We start from the raw sequence: 16,310 nt of genomic DNA on the forward strand, positions 1-16,310 counted from the left end.
AGAGAGAGAGAGAGAGAGAGAGAGAGAGAGAGAGAGAGAGAGAGACTGTCATCGAGAAATGTGGGTAGGGAAATTTTCAAAGATTCGTCGGAGGTATTGGCGAAAAGCGAAATTTTCAAAGATTCGAGGAAATCGGTCGTATAATGGCAAGGGGGTTTCGACGATGGATGAAGGTTCAAGAGCGGATTCTCATTGGAAAGTCATGGTCTTTATGGATGAATACGAAATGCCAAGTATTTTCCTGCATCGAAAGATGTGATGGTAACTCCCCCCATTCACGGCGGAATCGAGGATGGAACGGGGGGAAAGAAAGGAATCGATTTCGACTTTTTCTTTCTTTTTTCCTTTCGGCGTCGGGTTTATCGATGCGTTATTTCGCGGATGGTTCGCCATTTGTCGCGTGACGTTCGGACCTCGTCGTCGCGTTATATCACGCGTGGGTGTATCGCTTCAGCCTGCGTGTTTTCTCTTTTTTCGTTGCCTATTCCGCGCGTTTTTCCACGATTATACGAGCTCACGCCGCGATCTTACACGATGAATCGCGTTCTGGAATGTGGAATAATCGCTCGTAATATCGAATTTAATATCCTCGTCTCGAGAATCGTGCGTGTTATTCGTTAATTCTTCGCGTAGAGACAAGAGTTTTCTTCCACGAAAAATTCCGACGGTAAGCACCGATGGCGAATCGAGTACATAAAATTTCATCATCGCGAAATAGTTGTTAAACGATCAAACATTTTGATACCTCGATCATCAAAAGTTTTCCTCACGCGTATCCATTCTATTCTCCGCATTTCGCAATCTGCTACGTTTATACGTTTCGAAGTTCAACTTTACACCTCTCACTTTTAATACACCCTTGGGCGCGTGCTGAAATTAGCCACCAAAATTTGTTATACCGACAACTACCGGTCGTTCTCCGGTTTATTGCAGATTTTAGTGCTTTTGATTAGGGAGAGGGGCTCGAAATATTCAACAGCAATGTGTCTTTCATTCCGATAAACTTAACTGATGACGCTCTGTAAAAACTAATCTGGCAGGCTTTTATATTTGACTTTTTTTTTTTTTTTTTTTTTTTTAATAAATTTTGCAAAATCTTCTCAAATATATAGAGAAAAAAAATATGTTTAATACCAATTTATGTTAAAAATAAATTCAAACTTGTAACGTCGAACTTTTTTGGGAATTCCGAGACTCATACATTTTACACATAATAATTACTATTGTAACAAAAATGGGACGACTAGTGAATGAATTTAAATATTCTTTGTCGAAATGCTATCTTCTCGATATATTATCTTATTTTCAGAAAATATCAGATTTTCGTCTAGAATAAATCTCGATATTCTTTTTTCTTTTTTTTCATGTACAAAAATCAAGGTATTACTCTACTGGTAAGTCAAATGAAAAGTAAGAAACGCCTTCGTAACGATTGTAATGTTACGTAACCTAATACAAATAATACTTTTGGTTGGAAAAAGGTCGGAACAAACAGCTCGGATACGGAGCGTACGAATTTTTCAGTTCGCGGTGCATGGAAGAGACCGCGAAAAAAGATGGTGGAAAAGGATGAAATCGTGGAAATTGGTTGGTCAAAAAGCGTTTCTTCCAGGAAAGTAGGTGGCATGCCAGAGGTTGGCATGGCAAAAGTTTCCAACCGCGGTGCAAGATACTTTAAAGTGTCTTGCAGAGGTCGTGGAAGAAAGACAAAGACAAAGAAAGTGGCGCGTGAGCTCGTTCATCGCTGGACGACACAGTTGTTCTCGTTAACGAGAAAATTAATTGTTTGCGACTTTTTATCAAGAGCATCGTTCTCCGGCCAACGAAAAGAAACCTAGTTTTACCCGTTATTCGTTCGGCAAGTGTGAAATAAGACGAGGAATCGCGTGGAATCCCATCTCGCGAAATTCGCGCCAGCGAAATGACGAAATCGCGTGTCCCACGCGAAACGATACCTATTCTATCTTCGAGTGGCAAAAACAAAAGATCCCTTTGCAGGTCGTTAACCTGTTTTTTTTTTTTTTTTTTTTTATTTTATTTTCCCCCACCGCGAGAGGATCTAACGCGCAAGGGGCGCAACGCTCGCCTTGAACGTCAAAGGGATTCTAGAGTTGAACCAAAACGCAGGAAACCGTGAAATGGCAAGAGCAATCGTGTTAGAAGGGATGTCGACCGATCTAACGTCACGCGTGAATTTGTCGGAGCTGCTTGTCGCGAGACTTAATCCGGATAAGCTGATTGGAGAACAGTGCGGAAGGTGCGTCCATCTCCGCATTGAAATGGTATTATCAAGATTGACCGGTGGAACAGGAGAGCGAGCGTGTCTTCATTCATGAAACACGAGGTGGAAAATAAATTAACACACTACCAACACGCTGCCAACGTCCAGAATTTCGACGAGTCTTTTGCCTCGATGGTGTTGAACAAACAATTAAACGACGGCTTCCTGAATAATTCAACGTTTCCCGATAATCACGTTTAAGAGCGTAAAGTCTGCGCGTCGCGAGTAGCAGCTGGGCATCACGCGGTTCCCACTCTTGAATAATTGCGCGGCTGTAAAATTCACGTCCTTCGAATCCACTTCAACGACAAAGTATGAAAAAAAGCGACCTAACCCTAGTCGAGATCTACTTCCGCGGCGAAACGCGCGGCGTCGGTTTTTAATTGCACCCTCTTCCCGCGCGACCAAAATCGCAAAAAAAGTCACTTTGGCCCTCGCGCCAAACAGGGTAAACTGAGGCGAGGGATACGAAGAGGGGGAGAAAATGGACGAGGTAAGAGATATGGCGAGCGTAGCGTTCTGAATGAAAGGGGGAGGGAGAGAAAGAAGAAAGGGTTGGAGGGAGAGATGGGGAGAGATCGCGGTCGATGGTGGTCGTGACCGAGGTCGAGCCAAAATGCAAAGCCGGTAATCTGATTTGGCGGCTCGCAGAAGGCAGTGTAGCCTCTCTAGCCCGGTAGCTTTAGTCCGATGGTATGCGGATTCCCGTCAATTATACATTATAAACAGTCATAAATATGCAAATTCCACGACGGCGCGAGAGACCAGGGGAGAGTTACGTTCGCGTGCGTGAGCGAAAGCATGGTTGCGCGATTCCGAGCCTGCGAGTATCTCCCACGCGGATTTGCACCTTCCCCTTACGACAGACAAACGCAATCTCCACCCATTTTACGGCGCAATTGCGCAAGGGATTAATTTTCCACACCTCGCTCTGGTCTCCCTTTAATACCTTTCAAATTGACCAAACTTCTCACTTCTCGCGTTAGTTTTGTTTACGACTAACACAGACGTATTTATTATCGTTATTTGTTGCCCTTCAAGTTTCGTTAATTTTGTTTAAAATTCTATACAATATGATCATTTTTTGACTTTACCTAACAGTGGAATTATGGAAAATCAATATTTTAAATTTGCATGCATGGATAAGGTTTAAACAACTATACGATATTTAGCGAAATTAATGAATTATTGGAATCTAACCTCTAAATGTTGCACGCACGCGGACGCATTCACTTTTTCGTTTCCCGAAGCAATTATATATATATAAGGTATATTAGCTTTCTTGCCGAGAGTTATTGCTATCATATGCTTATGTACGTAATTTGTAAGATAATTCTAATCGAATCTCAGAAAATTGCTCTTTTAAAAAAAATCTACTATAATTATACGATTACAAATTTCATTTATTCGATCCAATATAATCGAAACGTAATTGTAATTTTACGTAAGATCGATCTTACGTAAAATCTGTTTATTTTAAGAATTTTAATCATTTTGTCGAGAATTGAAAAATTTAAAAATAACTTGTTCGTAGAAAAAGAGAAAATTTTTGTCGGGCCAAAAAAAAATTGATCGTTTGCATTTAAACGTTATACATACGGGTCATAGAAGTATCATGAACAGAATATTTTCATGCAAATCAGCTCTCTTGTATTCACCCTATAGCTTTTCTTACGAGCACAGAAATTTCATGACGGACGGTCGTTAACCAGCGAAAACAATTTCTACGTACGATAAAACGTATCGACGCGGAATCATGGGAATTCATGGCCAGTTTCAGCCAGTTTACCGATTCAAGATCAGTGCATTGGCGCAAGTTGTGTTGCACGTTGCGGCCCATTGCACTGAATGCAGTTCGTGCTGATGTACACGAACACGAGTTTGCAGTGGATAATGCGAAACACTCGAATTACATGCCACGAATGGATCCATTACCTGCGCTCGTTTTCGTGTACATCGAACAGAGGATGAAAGTCTAGTGGCAAATATCACAACGATCACGCAATCGTTGACTTTCCACCTAGTATTTACCACCGAAATTACGTTCAATGTAATATCGCTACTAGTTTTATCAGGCGTATGGTTAATATCACGTATATATATGTAATATTTATTCATTTCGCACCATAATTATTGATTTCGTACATAAATTAAACGCTAAAATTCCATAATTATCAACGATGACGCCATTTGCATCATAAAATGGCGCCATGATAATTTAGAATAAAGAAATTGTAAAACTCACCAAAATATGGACGTTACTTCATATTCCATTGCATTACGGCGTGCACAGTGTTCACAGGATGTCCTCGATCCATCTTATTTGTCAATCAATTAATTTTATTTGCGTATCACACACATTTTTTCACTCGCGAAATTACTGCGCAATTACACGTGCACGAACGAAAGAACTTTACCGTTAAACTAAGAATCGTTAATTATAGTGTCGAAAGGTGGCGCAAATTTCGAAGATATGCGACTCTTACGCCCCCCTCGACACTTATAACTTCGTGTAAATTCGTATATATTCGCCGAGAAGAAACGAAGCTTAAATTTATAATTGAAACGTCGAAGTATACGCGAACGAAATGAGTCATATGTTTGAAAACAATGTTTTTGCTGAATCGAATTGTGAAATACGACAGTGACTGTATATAAACAAATATGATTAAACGGATACGCGAGCGTATATCGGTACAAGTGTATTTACAATCTATCTCAGTCTTCGTAAATTCGTTGGGAAGGAAACATGTGATTCACGCCATTGTTCGCCATTATTCGCTGCCAACTCGCTGCCAATTCTACAAATTACTGGTGAGTACATATCTACGCATAATTTGATTTTGTGATTGTTGGTGATCTGGTTATCATACATTATGATAAATATCGGTTTTTTTGGGAATTTTTATGGATCGAATAGTATTAATTTTCACGTTTTTAAGTATATATATATATATATATATATTTCACTTTTTATATAACATATAAGCGTATATTCCGTCGTTCCTTCTGTTCACGATTGTGAAAATATTTTTAAAGCAAAAATCGATATTATCATTTACTCTTTATAACGATCCTATAGATTTTATTGAAATGAATAAAAAATATATTACGATTCTCTCGTGTATTATACATCAATTAATAATCACAAGATTTAATAATAGATTTAATCACGATTCATTACGACGCCATTACAATAATGGCATAATCGAAAAGTTAAAATTTAAAAAGAATATTGTTGAATTATTTGAATATACAAACAATATTCATTGCTATTGATTCATTACAAATTGTTTTTCGTTTTATATGTACGATACGACGTTTATAACCAAACTTATCGAATACAAATATATTATATGATTCGAATATGTACCATAACCTGTACCGATAATACATGATGTACATACTTTGTTCCAAATTTTGCTTCTTCGCATATAAAAATGATATTATACTTTCGTATTTTTCTCGAATTATGGATACATAAATTCGATCGATAAACAGTAAAGAAAATTGGTATGTCAAAACTGATCGTTAAAGGACATTGTGATAGCAGATTCTCGAAAATGATTCGTTTCTACTCGAAAGAATTTCCCATCGATCGCGTTCGTGTGGCTCGATTAATTTCGACAGGTGTCAGATCTCCGGTGTGCCAACCGACAGATATCAAAATAGTCGAAGTACGGTGTGTAACGTACATATCTATCGTTGTCAGTGACGTGACATCGGCCGTTCATATCCGGCGTCAAACTGCGTGGAACACCCCAAAGGCATTTGGATTGGATTCAGGATATTGAGTCCACTAATAACGCGCGTCCTCGAAAAACTCTTTGGACACCCTCTCGATTTAAATACACGTTGAAAAAATTCATGATTTATTGTAAAATTACGACGATTGGAACGAAACCAATATAACTGTTTTTCTTTTTTTTCAATTCACATACGTGTATATATTACATAAAAGAATCAATAGTATTGTCATCGTTTAAATATATACATTTAGAACTATTTATATCGTCATTCCCTAAAAATTAGTTCGTTCTACGATGAATCATAATCCGTGAGAAGCGTGTGACACCCGTGCAGATCACGATGTTCCATGATTTTCCGCCGCACTGGACTTCTCTATTTCCATCCTCAATATCTCCTGCCTTGTAACATGCACTCCCGTGGTGCTTGTCTCTAATGTAAGAGAGACGTCGCACGTTGTATGGCATGCGTGCGGACGAGCTAAGCGGATTATTCTCTCTCTCTCTCTCTCTCTCTCTCTCCCTCCGTTCCGTGTGCTTCTCTCAAAACATCTTCTTCCTTCCTCAATCGTTGTCTCCGTTCCTCCCACACACTCGTGGGAAACAAGGCGGTGCGACGCGTCACACAGGACCCTTTAGTGCGCGTGTCAAATGCGTGTACAACGTCGTTCACGCATAGTCGTTGATCGCTCTCCGTGCAGGCCAATTTCGCTGCTTGGCTTTGTCCGATCGGATACTTGTCGTCGACATCGATTAAATCGCTTCCGGATACGATTCTCTGGAAACCTGAATTCGAATGTCGAGTACGTGGATCGATAAAATCGGAACACGCTTTATTTATACGTAGATAGATTTGATCACCGGTTAAATAACGTTCCAAATTATCGACGAATGTAGAAAATCTTTCGTTATATGGAAAACGGAATCGTGATCAAATTCACGGGGCGCGGGATAAAAATATGAGATCTACGAGAAGATTTTACGATCGATACGTAGTAAAAATGCTCGGATAAGAAAAAGATTGAACGATCGATAAAGGCTTCTTGCCTGACTTTTATGGCCTGTCGTAAGATGCCAGCCGATAAGTAATTCATTTTACTTCATAGCTCTGTAAATGTGCAAGCGTCCTCCCTTTTCTTCCCTCTCATTGAATTTCGCCTTCCTTATCCCGTTCACGTTCACATTCAAAGGATTACATCGCGATTGGGAGTGCGGGTAGAAGTTACCGCCGGAGATAGCGCGAATCGGTAGAGTGTGCCACGATGGAAAGCACTATTCCGGCTAAGTCGATGGTTGTAAGGAACATTGGGAACACAGCTCGAAACGCGTCGGTTTTAGGGGAGAGCGTGAGCGTAAGTTCGCGTCGTGTGTTCATGCACGAATATGAATACACTCGCATGTGGGTAGCGTATACATTAAGGTATTAACCAGGGCCGCACCTAGCCATCCCGTTGTAAGACGTTTCCTTAATTAAAGCCATCGATTCGCCGACTGATTAAACTTGGCTACGGCTCGAGGAAATTCGAAGGGTTTCCGAAGGCTTTCCCTGTGTCCTTTCAACGAAATTCAACCGTTTCCCCTCCCCCCCCCCCCTCGCTGTTAATATCACCATCGACGTATATTATACGGGTATAGGAAAAGCGGCTGAGCTAAACCACGCTCGTTAAGTTTGCTTTTTGCCCGCGAAAGAAAGGTAATGGAGGATAATGACACGCGTTTCGAAGCGAAAAGTGAAGGAGGGGAGGCGAAACAAATGACTCTCGAAGTTCGTGTCTGTCGGATACTAATTAATGCCGAAAACTGTAATAAGCAAGGCTCGTTTGCTCGGTCGAAATATCTTAATGAAACCCTCGGGACGTAGCAAGAAACTCGCTAAGTCCGAGAGAAACTTCCAGCCACTTGCTCAAGTTCAGTGGAATATTAATTTAGAGTCCCTGCAGACACACGCAGACGTTTTTAATCGCGGCCGGTATTATTATGTAGATTGGCTCGAGGTTGCAAAGAAACGATATCGCTACGAACGCTTCGAACCCATCTCCGTCCACTCGATTTTTCTCATCGGTGAATTTTCCTTTGTTCCCTTCAACTGTTTTCTTTTTTTATTTTTTTATTTTTTTTTTTTTTTGTAACAAGTTATCGGCGCGTATACTCGCTTACTAACGAGGGTAGAACGGTCACAGAGGTGAAAGTAGAAAATGTGTAAACGAAGAAGTTAGCTCGCTTCTGGAATGCGACGTACAGGCAATGAAAAATGGGAGTAAAATATATCTTTTACTCGTGACGGATGGTAGTTGCTCGAGCGCTCCAAACTATGCTATTAGGGCGACGTCTCTCGAGGTAATAACCATGACATGGCTCTCTTTACGGCATTAGCATCAATTAATTTCATCGACAAGTTTCCTGATAATATCGATCTAGAAACTTTGCGTATGCGGTAAACTTGTTCGGTTACGTAAGTACCGTAAGTACATGCCACGAGTGCTTACAGGTCTTTCGCATTCGAAATCGAAAGTTATCGAAGATCGAACATCCTATCAGGCTATCGAACCTCGAATTCTCAACCTTGATAGAAGAAATTCCTGACGTATCGCGTTATTGAAAAAAGCTATGTTTTAAACCAAATTTCCGCCCAATAGCTATGTATATTATTCTTGAGACGGTGCAAAATGTAAATTACTCGATAAAATTTGTATAATACTAAATATAGCTCAGCTCCGCTCCGCTTGGTTGGGCAATGTCGGGGAAAATTTTATCGCACTTTCGCGTTGAATTCCCTCTTTCCGAACGAAACGGTGATGATCTATTCTCGATACGGTTGTGAGAGCGATTATTAACGATCGTGCGAAGGCGAGCGAGGTTAAAACTTAAATTAGATATCGCGCATCTAAACGAATATCCTTTGATAAATTTGACGCAAACGTTTAAATGGTGGCGCTAAAAGGGTAAAGATGCACCCCTTGAAATCGGATCAAAGCAACGTCTTCGTAAATTACTCAACCCGGGTAGATTTAAACGATTCTCCTCCACTCCCCTCCCCCTCCCTCAAGTTACAAGCAAAGACACCAATCCTGGCCACCTTATTTTCGAAGTCTGGCGCCAGGCAACGAGTCAAGGTTATATCAACAGAGAGAAGGAGGAAAGGGTTTCTCGGATCTTTACTTACTACCGTTCGAGGATATCCGGGCTAATAGATCGGGACGTGTCCCAGGGATTTTGCGGATTAAGCCGGCCAACGACGAAAGGAAGGGCGTTACGTCTGCGTCTGGCTTAACCACCGGGATAGATAACGTTGCCGAAAGATATACGGAGCCAGGATAGTTATGGGCTCGCGTTTTATTTCAACCTCGGCCCTCCTTCGATCTCTCACAACCCCTCGGCCTTGCCCCGTTCTCTCTTATCATCTCTCCAAGGACACCGTTTCCAATCCCCTGCGACATACTTTTTCCACGGAAAGAACGTAACCTCCTCGATTCCTCCTCGACGATCGCCTTCGATCCCACAATTAGAGAATTACCGAGTTGTAGGATATCCCAACGGATGGTGCAAACGGTACACTCGATTTCGAGGGATTGAATTTGGAGCGTTATTCGCCATAGTCATAATACCCGATAAAATTCCAACGGTATCACAAGTATTCAGATTGTGGAGGCGGGAGTCTCGCTTGAAATTCTAAATTCGTCATCGTCCCAGATTTCGTTTCGTCTTTGGAGCCGTGGCTCGAACGGGGATCGACCCTTAAATCGAATTGCAGGAACCCGCTCGGGCGTGATGAAAGAAGTTCGAGGTTTCTTCGTTCCGGCTCGAAGCGTTGCGAGCTTCCGCTCGAACGGTGGATAGACCGGCTTGTTATACACTGATTTACTTATGGGACAAGTACTTGGTTCGTTACCCGCCCTCTTTCTATAATATTATAAGGAAGTCGAACGTGTGCATGTAGCCACTATATACATATATATATATATATATATTTCCCGAAGTTTGCGGGTCTGCGAGATTTCAACCCGTATTCACCCTGTATTAAGGAACGGTGGAGGGAATGAAGGAAGGGCGGGAGGGAGCGTATCGATAAATTGAAACGTCAAATTTATTTTATCGACGACTCGTTATCGCTGCGAACTCGATATACCTTTTGCCTCTCGACGACAACCGATACGGCTTTCCCGTTCAAACCCTATTTCCTAAAGAGCGAGCGATTCTTCTTATACTCGCGTCGCGAGGCTCGCCTCTCCCCAATCATATTTAACGGCTCGAGATTGGGAAACGATGTAACTTCGTTTCTTCTCGATTTCCCACCCCTTGGAAAAGCGGGACAAGTCCGTATGCCGTGAAAGAAGAGGGATCCTCGAAATGGGAACGATTTTTTTCCGCCTCTCCTCGACTTTTATCCCGCGAAATTTATCAATTTATGCAATAGGGGGGAGGGGGAGGAGGAGGGGTTTCGTCCACGACACGGACGAAAAAGATCGGCGGGGTGGGTGGGGAGGCGAAGTATAGCGGATATTACTCAAACGTAAATTTGAAAGCAGGCATCGGCCGGATGGCTCCTGGCGCGTCGCCAACCCGCTTCTTATAAGTCGAAATACGTACGAGCTTTTACATGGACGTGCGTGCGTGCGTGTTCGGTCAAGAGTTAACGATGTGTCAAAACTATTTTTGTTTCTCGTGCGTCCGCGATACATTCGTGACGAGGGCCGTACGCTCGTCGCCCCTATTGCCGTCGCAAAATCAAGCGAGCATATTGCTCGTGCATTATCACTCGTGCATTTTATAAGATCTCTGTAACGGAAACGAGATCCCTAGTAGAAATGGAAAGAAATCACGCGTGTGTGTAAGTGCGTTTCGCAGCAGCGCGAGTAAACTCTCAAAGGCAATTGTTAATTAATTATTTCGTTAGACTTAACGAAATAATAATTTAATCTCAAGCGATGCTGTGGTGCAAAATATGGTAGAAAACGTAGGTGTCGTATTTCGCTCGAGGCGCTATTTAATTTATATGAAAATGCTGTGAAAAGGGTGCGGTAAATCTCTTCTCTGAAGAGAAAAAAAGGAAGCGGTTGGTTTAACAGTACCCGCGTTTCCTCTGAATATGCGTAACTCGTATCGTCCCGTGAATGCAACGCGCAGGTTTTACAATCCTGTTGGGTATCGTACCCCAACCGTACGTCGTTCTCGAACATCAACGCGAAAGAGAAATTTTTTAAGCTTCGGTCAATTTTTCAAACGAATCTCTTCTCAAACGTTCGAAGCTTTAAAATTGGACACATAAGAAGAAACGTCTTGCGATTCGAGAGATTCGAAGATTACGCTAAAACGTCGCCAAGTGGCGGAGCAAAATTGGCGGGCCGTTAATGTCCAAGAATTGAAGAGTCAGGGTGCTCGACCGATGAAAAACGCGAGAGATCTGGGTCGATACACCGTCGTCACAATTGAGCGCGAAGTGGCCTAGATATGGAAACGGACCAGGAAGGGAAAGAAATCGTGGAGGACCCTCGAGAGAGTGGTATTGAAGCCGGATAGAATGCGAAGAAACAGCCGTGGCCGATTCTGTGCCAGGTGGATTTTTGCTTTGCTCGAGCGCTCGAGTGTGGCGCAACTTTGCTAGGAATATAGGAACGTTCGAGAGGTAAGTAGCTAGTAGAAACGAGGTCTTCTCGAGCGTAGCTGGTAACAACCGGCGAAATTCACCACCAGACCCGGTAACATCTCGCTTAACTTTACACTCGTTGAAAAGGAAAACGCCCAGAGCACTTGCCACCGGCTTCCGTCCCACCATTTTCAGTCTCAATTTTAACGTGATATTCGAAGATTTTATTTGACGCGCTTCGCGTAACGCCGTTTCCCTCCATCCAAATTTATTATTACGCGAATTATTCATCAGTTTTGAGCATTGCTCGCCATTTATCATTATTTCCGCCCTCTACGAATGACTATGAATCAAAGAAATTATATAAATCTCTTTTTCATTTTATTATTCGTGCTTCGAATTTTGTTTACGTTTCCAGATTGGTTTGAGAACTGTTTATTAATATTTCGAAGTTTGTTTGTACATATTCCAGAGTTGTTTATTGATATTTTGATATTTGTTCGCCACGTTTTGGATTTGTTTTCAGCCTCGACTGTTTACCCGTGTAACGCATCGTGTATACCGAGACCGATGATCGAGATCGATCGCGTTAAAGAGATCTTGCCCGAGGGAAGGGTTGAGAGTATTTACAAGTTTGAAATTTGAAAAATTTGGCGACACGAGTACCACTAACCTCGTTTCGTTCGTCCAATCTGTCGAATTACGAAACTGTCGTAACTTCGAAACGGATATATCGAATATATATATATACGAAAGGAGAGGAAGATGTTAAATTTGCAGGAAATTGTTATGCGATACGGAGGATAAAGAAAAAAAAGAAAAGAAATGGGACGAAAGTACTCTGTGAACTTTTAGATAGGTTGCGTTTATATACTCTTAAGAGAGAGAAACAGGGATGGAAATTCGCAAACGTCTAACGTTGAGCTTAAGCCGGCGGCTGTACATGTACTTGTGTACATTTGCCATCCAATCTCGTTGCGCAACCCTTTGCTTGCTTACGAAATATCACAAACTCCTGGGGTTGTTAATCAAACAATAATAAGCTTCTACCCGCATGCCGCGAAGCGATATATAGCGCCAACATTGCCAATCTCTCGCTGTCTAACATGGTCGTAGGAACGCGTCGTCTTCAACGACGATTCAATTACAACGCCCCCCTTACTTTTTTTTTCCTTCCCTCCTCTTTTTTTTTTTTTTTTTTTTTTTTTTCCTTTTACTTTTCCCATCGCGTTTTCCTTTTGACAGCCGCGTTAACGCGGCTCGTTTAGGATAAGGCAACGTGTTGATAATTCGTCGTTTGTCCAACCGTTTCCACGATGCTGGAATCGTGGAATGCGGGAGAGTTTAGTGCGAGGGGGAAAATTAGGTTACCGAGATCCAAAGGCCACCCGAATGGAGGATAAATAAATACCTACACGTACACGGTACGGCGGTTGCTTTGCCAAGGAGTAGCCTGGCAAAACCAATTCACCAGGCAAATTGTTTGAGGCCAATTGAGGTCAGTGTCCCTCCTCTCTGCCCGATCTCTCCCCCCGTATTTCGCGAGAGACTCTAATGAAAGTAAGCGAAACAGTAGTGCTACCACCGAACGTCGTGGCTCGCCTCTCTCATTCTCTTAGGAGGGAAGCAGCGCCTTTGCGCCCTGTCCCTTTGAGAAATTGGAAGCGGCCAGCTTCCTAATTACCGAGAAAGGTTCCAACTTTCTTGGACGCGTTTCCTCTTCGTCCTCGCAACTCACCCTTAAGAAATAATTTCTTCTCCGTTAAAGTATTAAAAGCTAATGTCTCGAGTAGAGAGCTATTTTTAGTATTATTCGCCATCGGTTTCGCCATCGGAAGATGAAGAATCGGGAAACTCGAAATTCTTTCGAACGTTTCGTCTCGTATCCAATTGGTCCAATTATCGACAGCGTCCAAACGAAACTTCTCCCTCCTGGATCGGTCCATTACGTTCGAATCGTTGCTACGTTTCGAGGACCGATCCATCGCCCCTTTTCGAGCGTATTGCCGGCGACGAAACGGCCTATAATTCAATCTTGTCAAATCCATTAACGCTGCCAGCTCCGCGGTCAGCTCCCATCGTCGCGACAGACGTGCTGAGTCAGCATGGAACCCGTGCTTCCATCACATCCAAACTCGCGCCTCCTACGCTTCTCTTTTTCCCACCATCTTTCGCCCATATTTGCAAATATATTCGATATAGAAATTACGGATAACTACGCGGAAAAGTCAGATTTCTTTTTCTTCTTTTTTTTTTCTTTTTTTCCAGAGGAAAGAAAAATATACGCGAAATAGTTCTGTCGCGAGATAAAATTCAATTTTACGTTCCGTGAGAGGCGAGCACGATTTAATTGAGCTCGCCGAGGGCTGCGCTTCTGAACACGAGTGTGTCGTTCGCCTTCTATCTAGTTGAATAATAGAGCAGCCGTAAAATCTGTTCCCCGTTTTCCGCCTCTCTTTGTACCGTCCACACCGTTCGCATCGTTCCTTCTTCTCGATCCGTTTAATGAAAAAGGGGCCGTTTACGCAAGTGCAATAATATATACACACACACATATATATAATCGTTTCTTGTAGCTAGATCACTCGAACAGTGACGCTCGTTTACCGACTTTGCATTAAGATTAATTGGATAAAGAAGGGTAAAACGAGGTCTAATTAATGGTACAACGAGGGCCGTTACACTTTTGCGGCCCTCGTTATATATACTTTTTTTTTTATAGCGGCTCGTTAATTCAGTCACGATTTTTGATATTTACTGTCGCCTGATGTCGGTTTACCGAGCCACCTGTCATAATTAGGACGAATTTATTTTAATCGAGGCGCGCGGGTTTAACTTGAAGCGACTAACGCGCGTTAGCTTTTACGAGATGCGACATTTACGGGAGATTACAGGTATCGCGGTGTCGGCTGCCTATTAGCGTGATTCACCAGGTGAAACGACGGTCTCAATGGCGCGTACGTTAATACAGGAGGGCACGGTCGACCGCGCCATCGTCGTTTAACGTTTAAAACGGATATAATACGAATTGAATCGAAAGAGTTATTATTATTGTTATTATTATTATCTTTTTTTCTTTTTTAACGACAGTTTCATCGTCGATTATCGCGTTGCCAAGGCGACTGGACTCGGCTCGGCTCGGTCTCCGACTTAATCCGGTAAATCTTCAAAGGCATTTATCAAGTATACCGATGGCGCGCCATCGTTCACAATTAGAGCGATACGCGTTCGCCAAGCTCGCTACGGCTAAAGGAACGTTGGATTCGCCGCCCATTAACGCGAAGCAGAGATCCACTCTAGGACCCGGCGCACGATATAAGTAGATCCATCATCATTGAGAGGAACGCAGAAGGTACGCTCTATTGCTACCACCACCGCCCATTACCGAGATTTCTTCCCACGATGCGCTCACGATTCGCTTAACGGAAACGTTCCGAAATCCTTGAAAAACGTTCGACGCCACCGGTTCCCTTTGCTCGTCCTCGATCGACCCGACTCGTCGTCCGCGCGATTTCGCTTTCTTCCGATTCACGTTGCTCGGTTGGATTGGCTAACGATTATAATAATCGTGGAAATTCTTAATAAGCGTTTAATCGGAGGAGCGTTAATACTATGAACTGTGATTAGCGAGAATTCGAACACCGGTGGTTGTACACAACGGGGCGAGAAGATGGAGGGCGCAAGAGCGAACGCGTGCAAAACGGGTCGGTCTACGACGAATCGGTGAACAGGTATATCTTTAATTCGACGTAACGCCGGCCGTGGCACACACGGCAACGTTAACAATGGGGTAAACAGAGAAAATTACCGCGAGCATCGGTGGGGGGGGATGCCGCCCCACCTCTTCCCACCAGAGGTCATTTGGTCGGCTCTTCCGCGCCCTCCCCGCGCCACCCTTTTCCACGCTTCGTCCCGGCCTCTATGTGACGAGCAACCCCCGACGGGAGCACAATGCGCTTAATGAAACTCGATATAGCTTCACCGATAACTCTATCCACCCCTAACCCGTTGGATCCCGTGGCTGAAAGCTCGTCCATCGTCCCCTTTGACGGGCTGTTTCGGTGGGGCTGTCTCCGAAAAAGGCAAATTAAATCCGCAAAGTAAAATCGCGTCGAGCCGATTTGGGAAGGGAGGGGGTCTGGCGGCGAAGGGTTTGGGCGACAATGGGCTTGTTAAGGCGCCCACTAATTGCGCCCAGGATCCTTAATGGATCCTTGCGAAAATTGCATCGACCTAAGCCCGGTTACCGGCACGATCCTTCCTTCTTATTCTTCCTTCCTCGACTCCTCGGGAAGAAGAGGCGAATCTTCCCTTCTTTATCTCCTCGGTGGGGTTCGGTTGGTTTTGTCTCGGCCAAGAATCGAAAGCGGTCCCTCCTGCGGCTTCCGGGGATGTCAGGGAGCCAAGAGTTGGAAATAAAGCAATCCCCATCGCGTGTCGCGCGCGGGAGGAGAAAATTACTTCTTCGTGATACAAAGATCTCGTCTCGTCTCGACCAACTCTCGACGCGCATTTTCATTCGAAACGATCTTTCCGAGTTTTGGCGGAATTCTCTTCGATTCGCTCTCCTCCCCTCGTCCATTCCCACTCTTTTTTTCTCTTTTTTCCTTTCTTTCCTTTCTTTCTTCCTTTCTGTTTTATTCTCCGCGGCGCTGGGCCGAGTTTAATCGGCTGAATCCCCGTGCTCGCCGCGCGTTAA

The 16,310-nt window shown here is 43.3% G+C and overlaps 1 protein-coding gene across 2 annotated transcripts in view; it reads right to left on the minus strand.

The window, feature by feature from the left end:
* The window catches only part of LOC122715038, a 210,495-nt gene that overhangs the window by 152,201 nt on the left and 41,984 nt on the right, over positions 1–16,310 (minus strand). Inside the window, exon 1 of one of the 2 annotated variants that reach the window (XM_043936915.1) lies at positions 4,527–4,647. The exons of the other annotated variant lie outside the window; for it this stretch is intronic. Coding sequence (XP_043792850.1) covers positions 4,527–4,555 — 29 coding nt within the window. The 5' untranslated portion in view covers positions 4,556–4,647. Of the gene's footprint in view, positions 1–4,526; positions 4,648–16,310 lie in introns of those variants that run through there. 2 annotated transcript variants of the gene reach the window in all.

Source organism: Apis laboriosa, unplaced genomic scaffold (genome assembly GCF_014066325.1).
Source record: "Apis laboriosa isolate Shangri-la unplaced genomic scaffold, ASM1406632v1 scaffold34_cov151, whole genome shotgun sequence".
In the NCBI taxonomy this organism is placed as follows: domain Eukaryota; kingdom Metazoa; phylum Arthropoda; class Insecta; order Hymenoptera; family Apidae; genus Apis; species Apis laboriosa.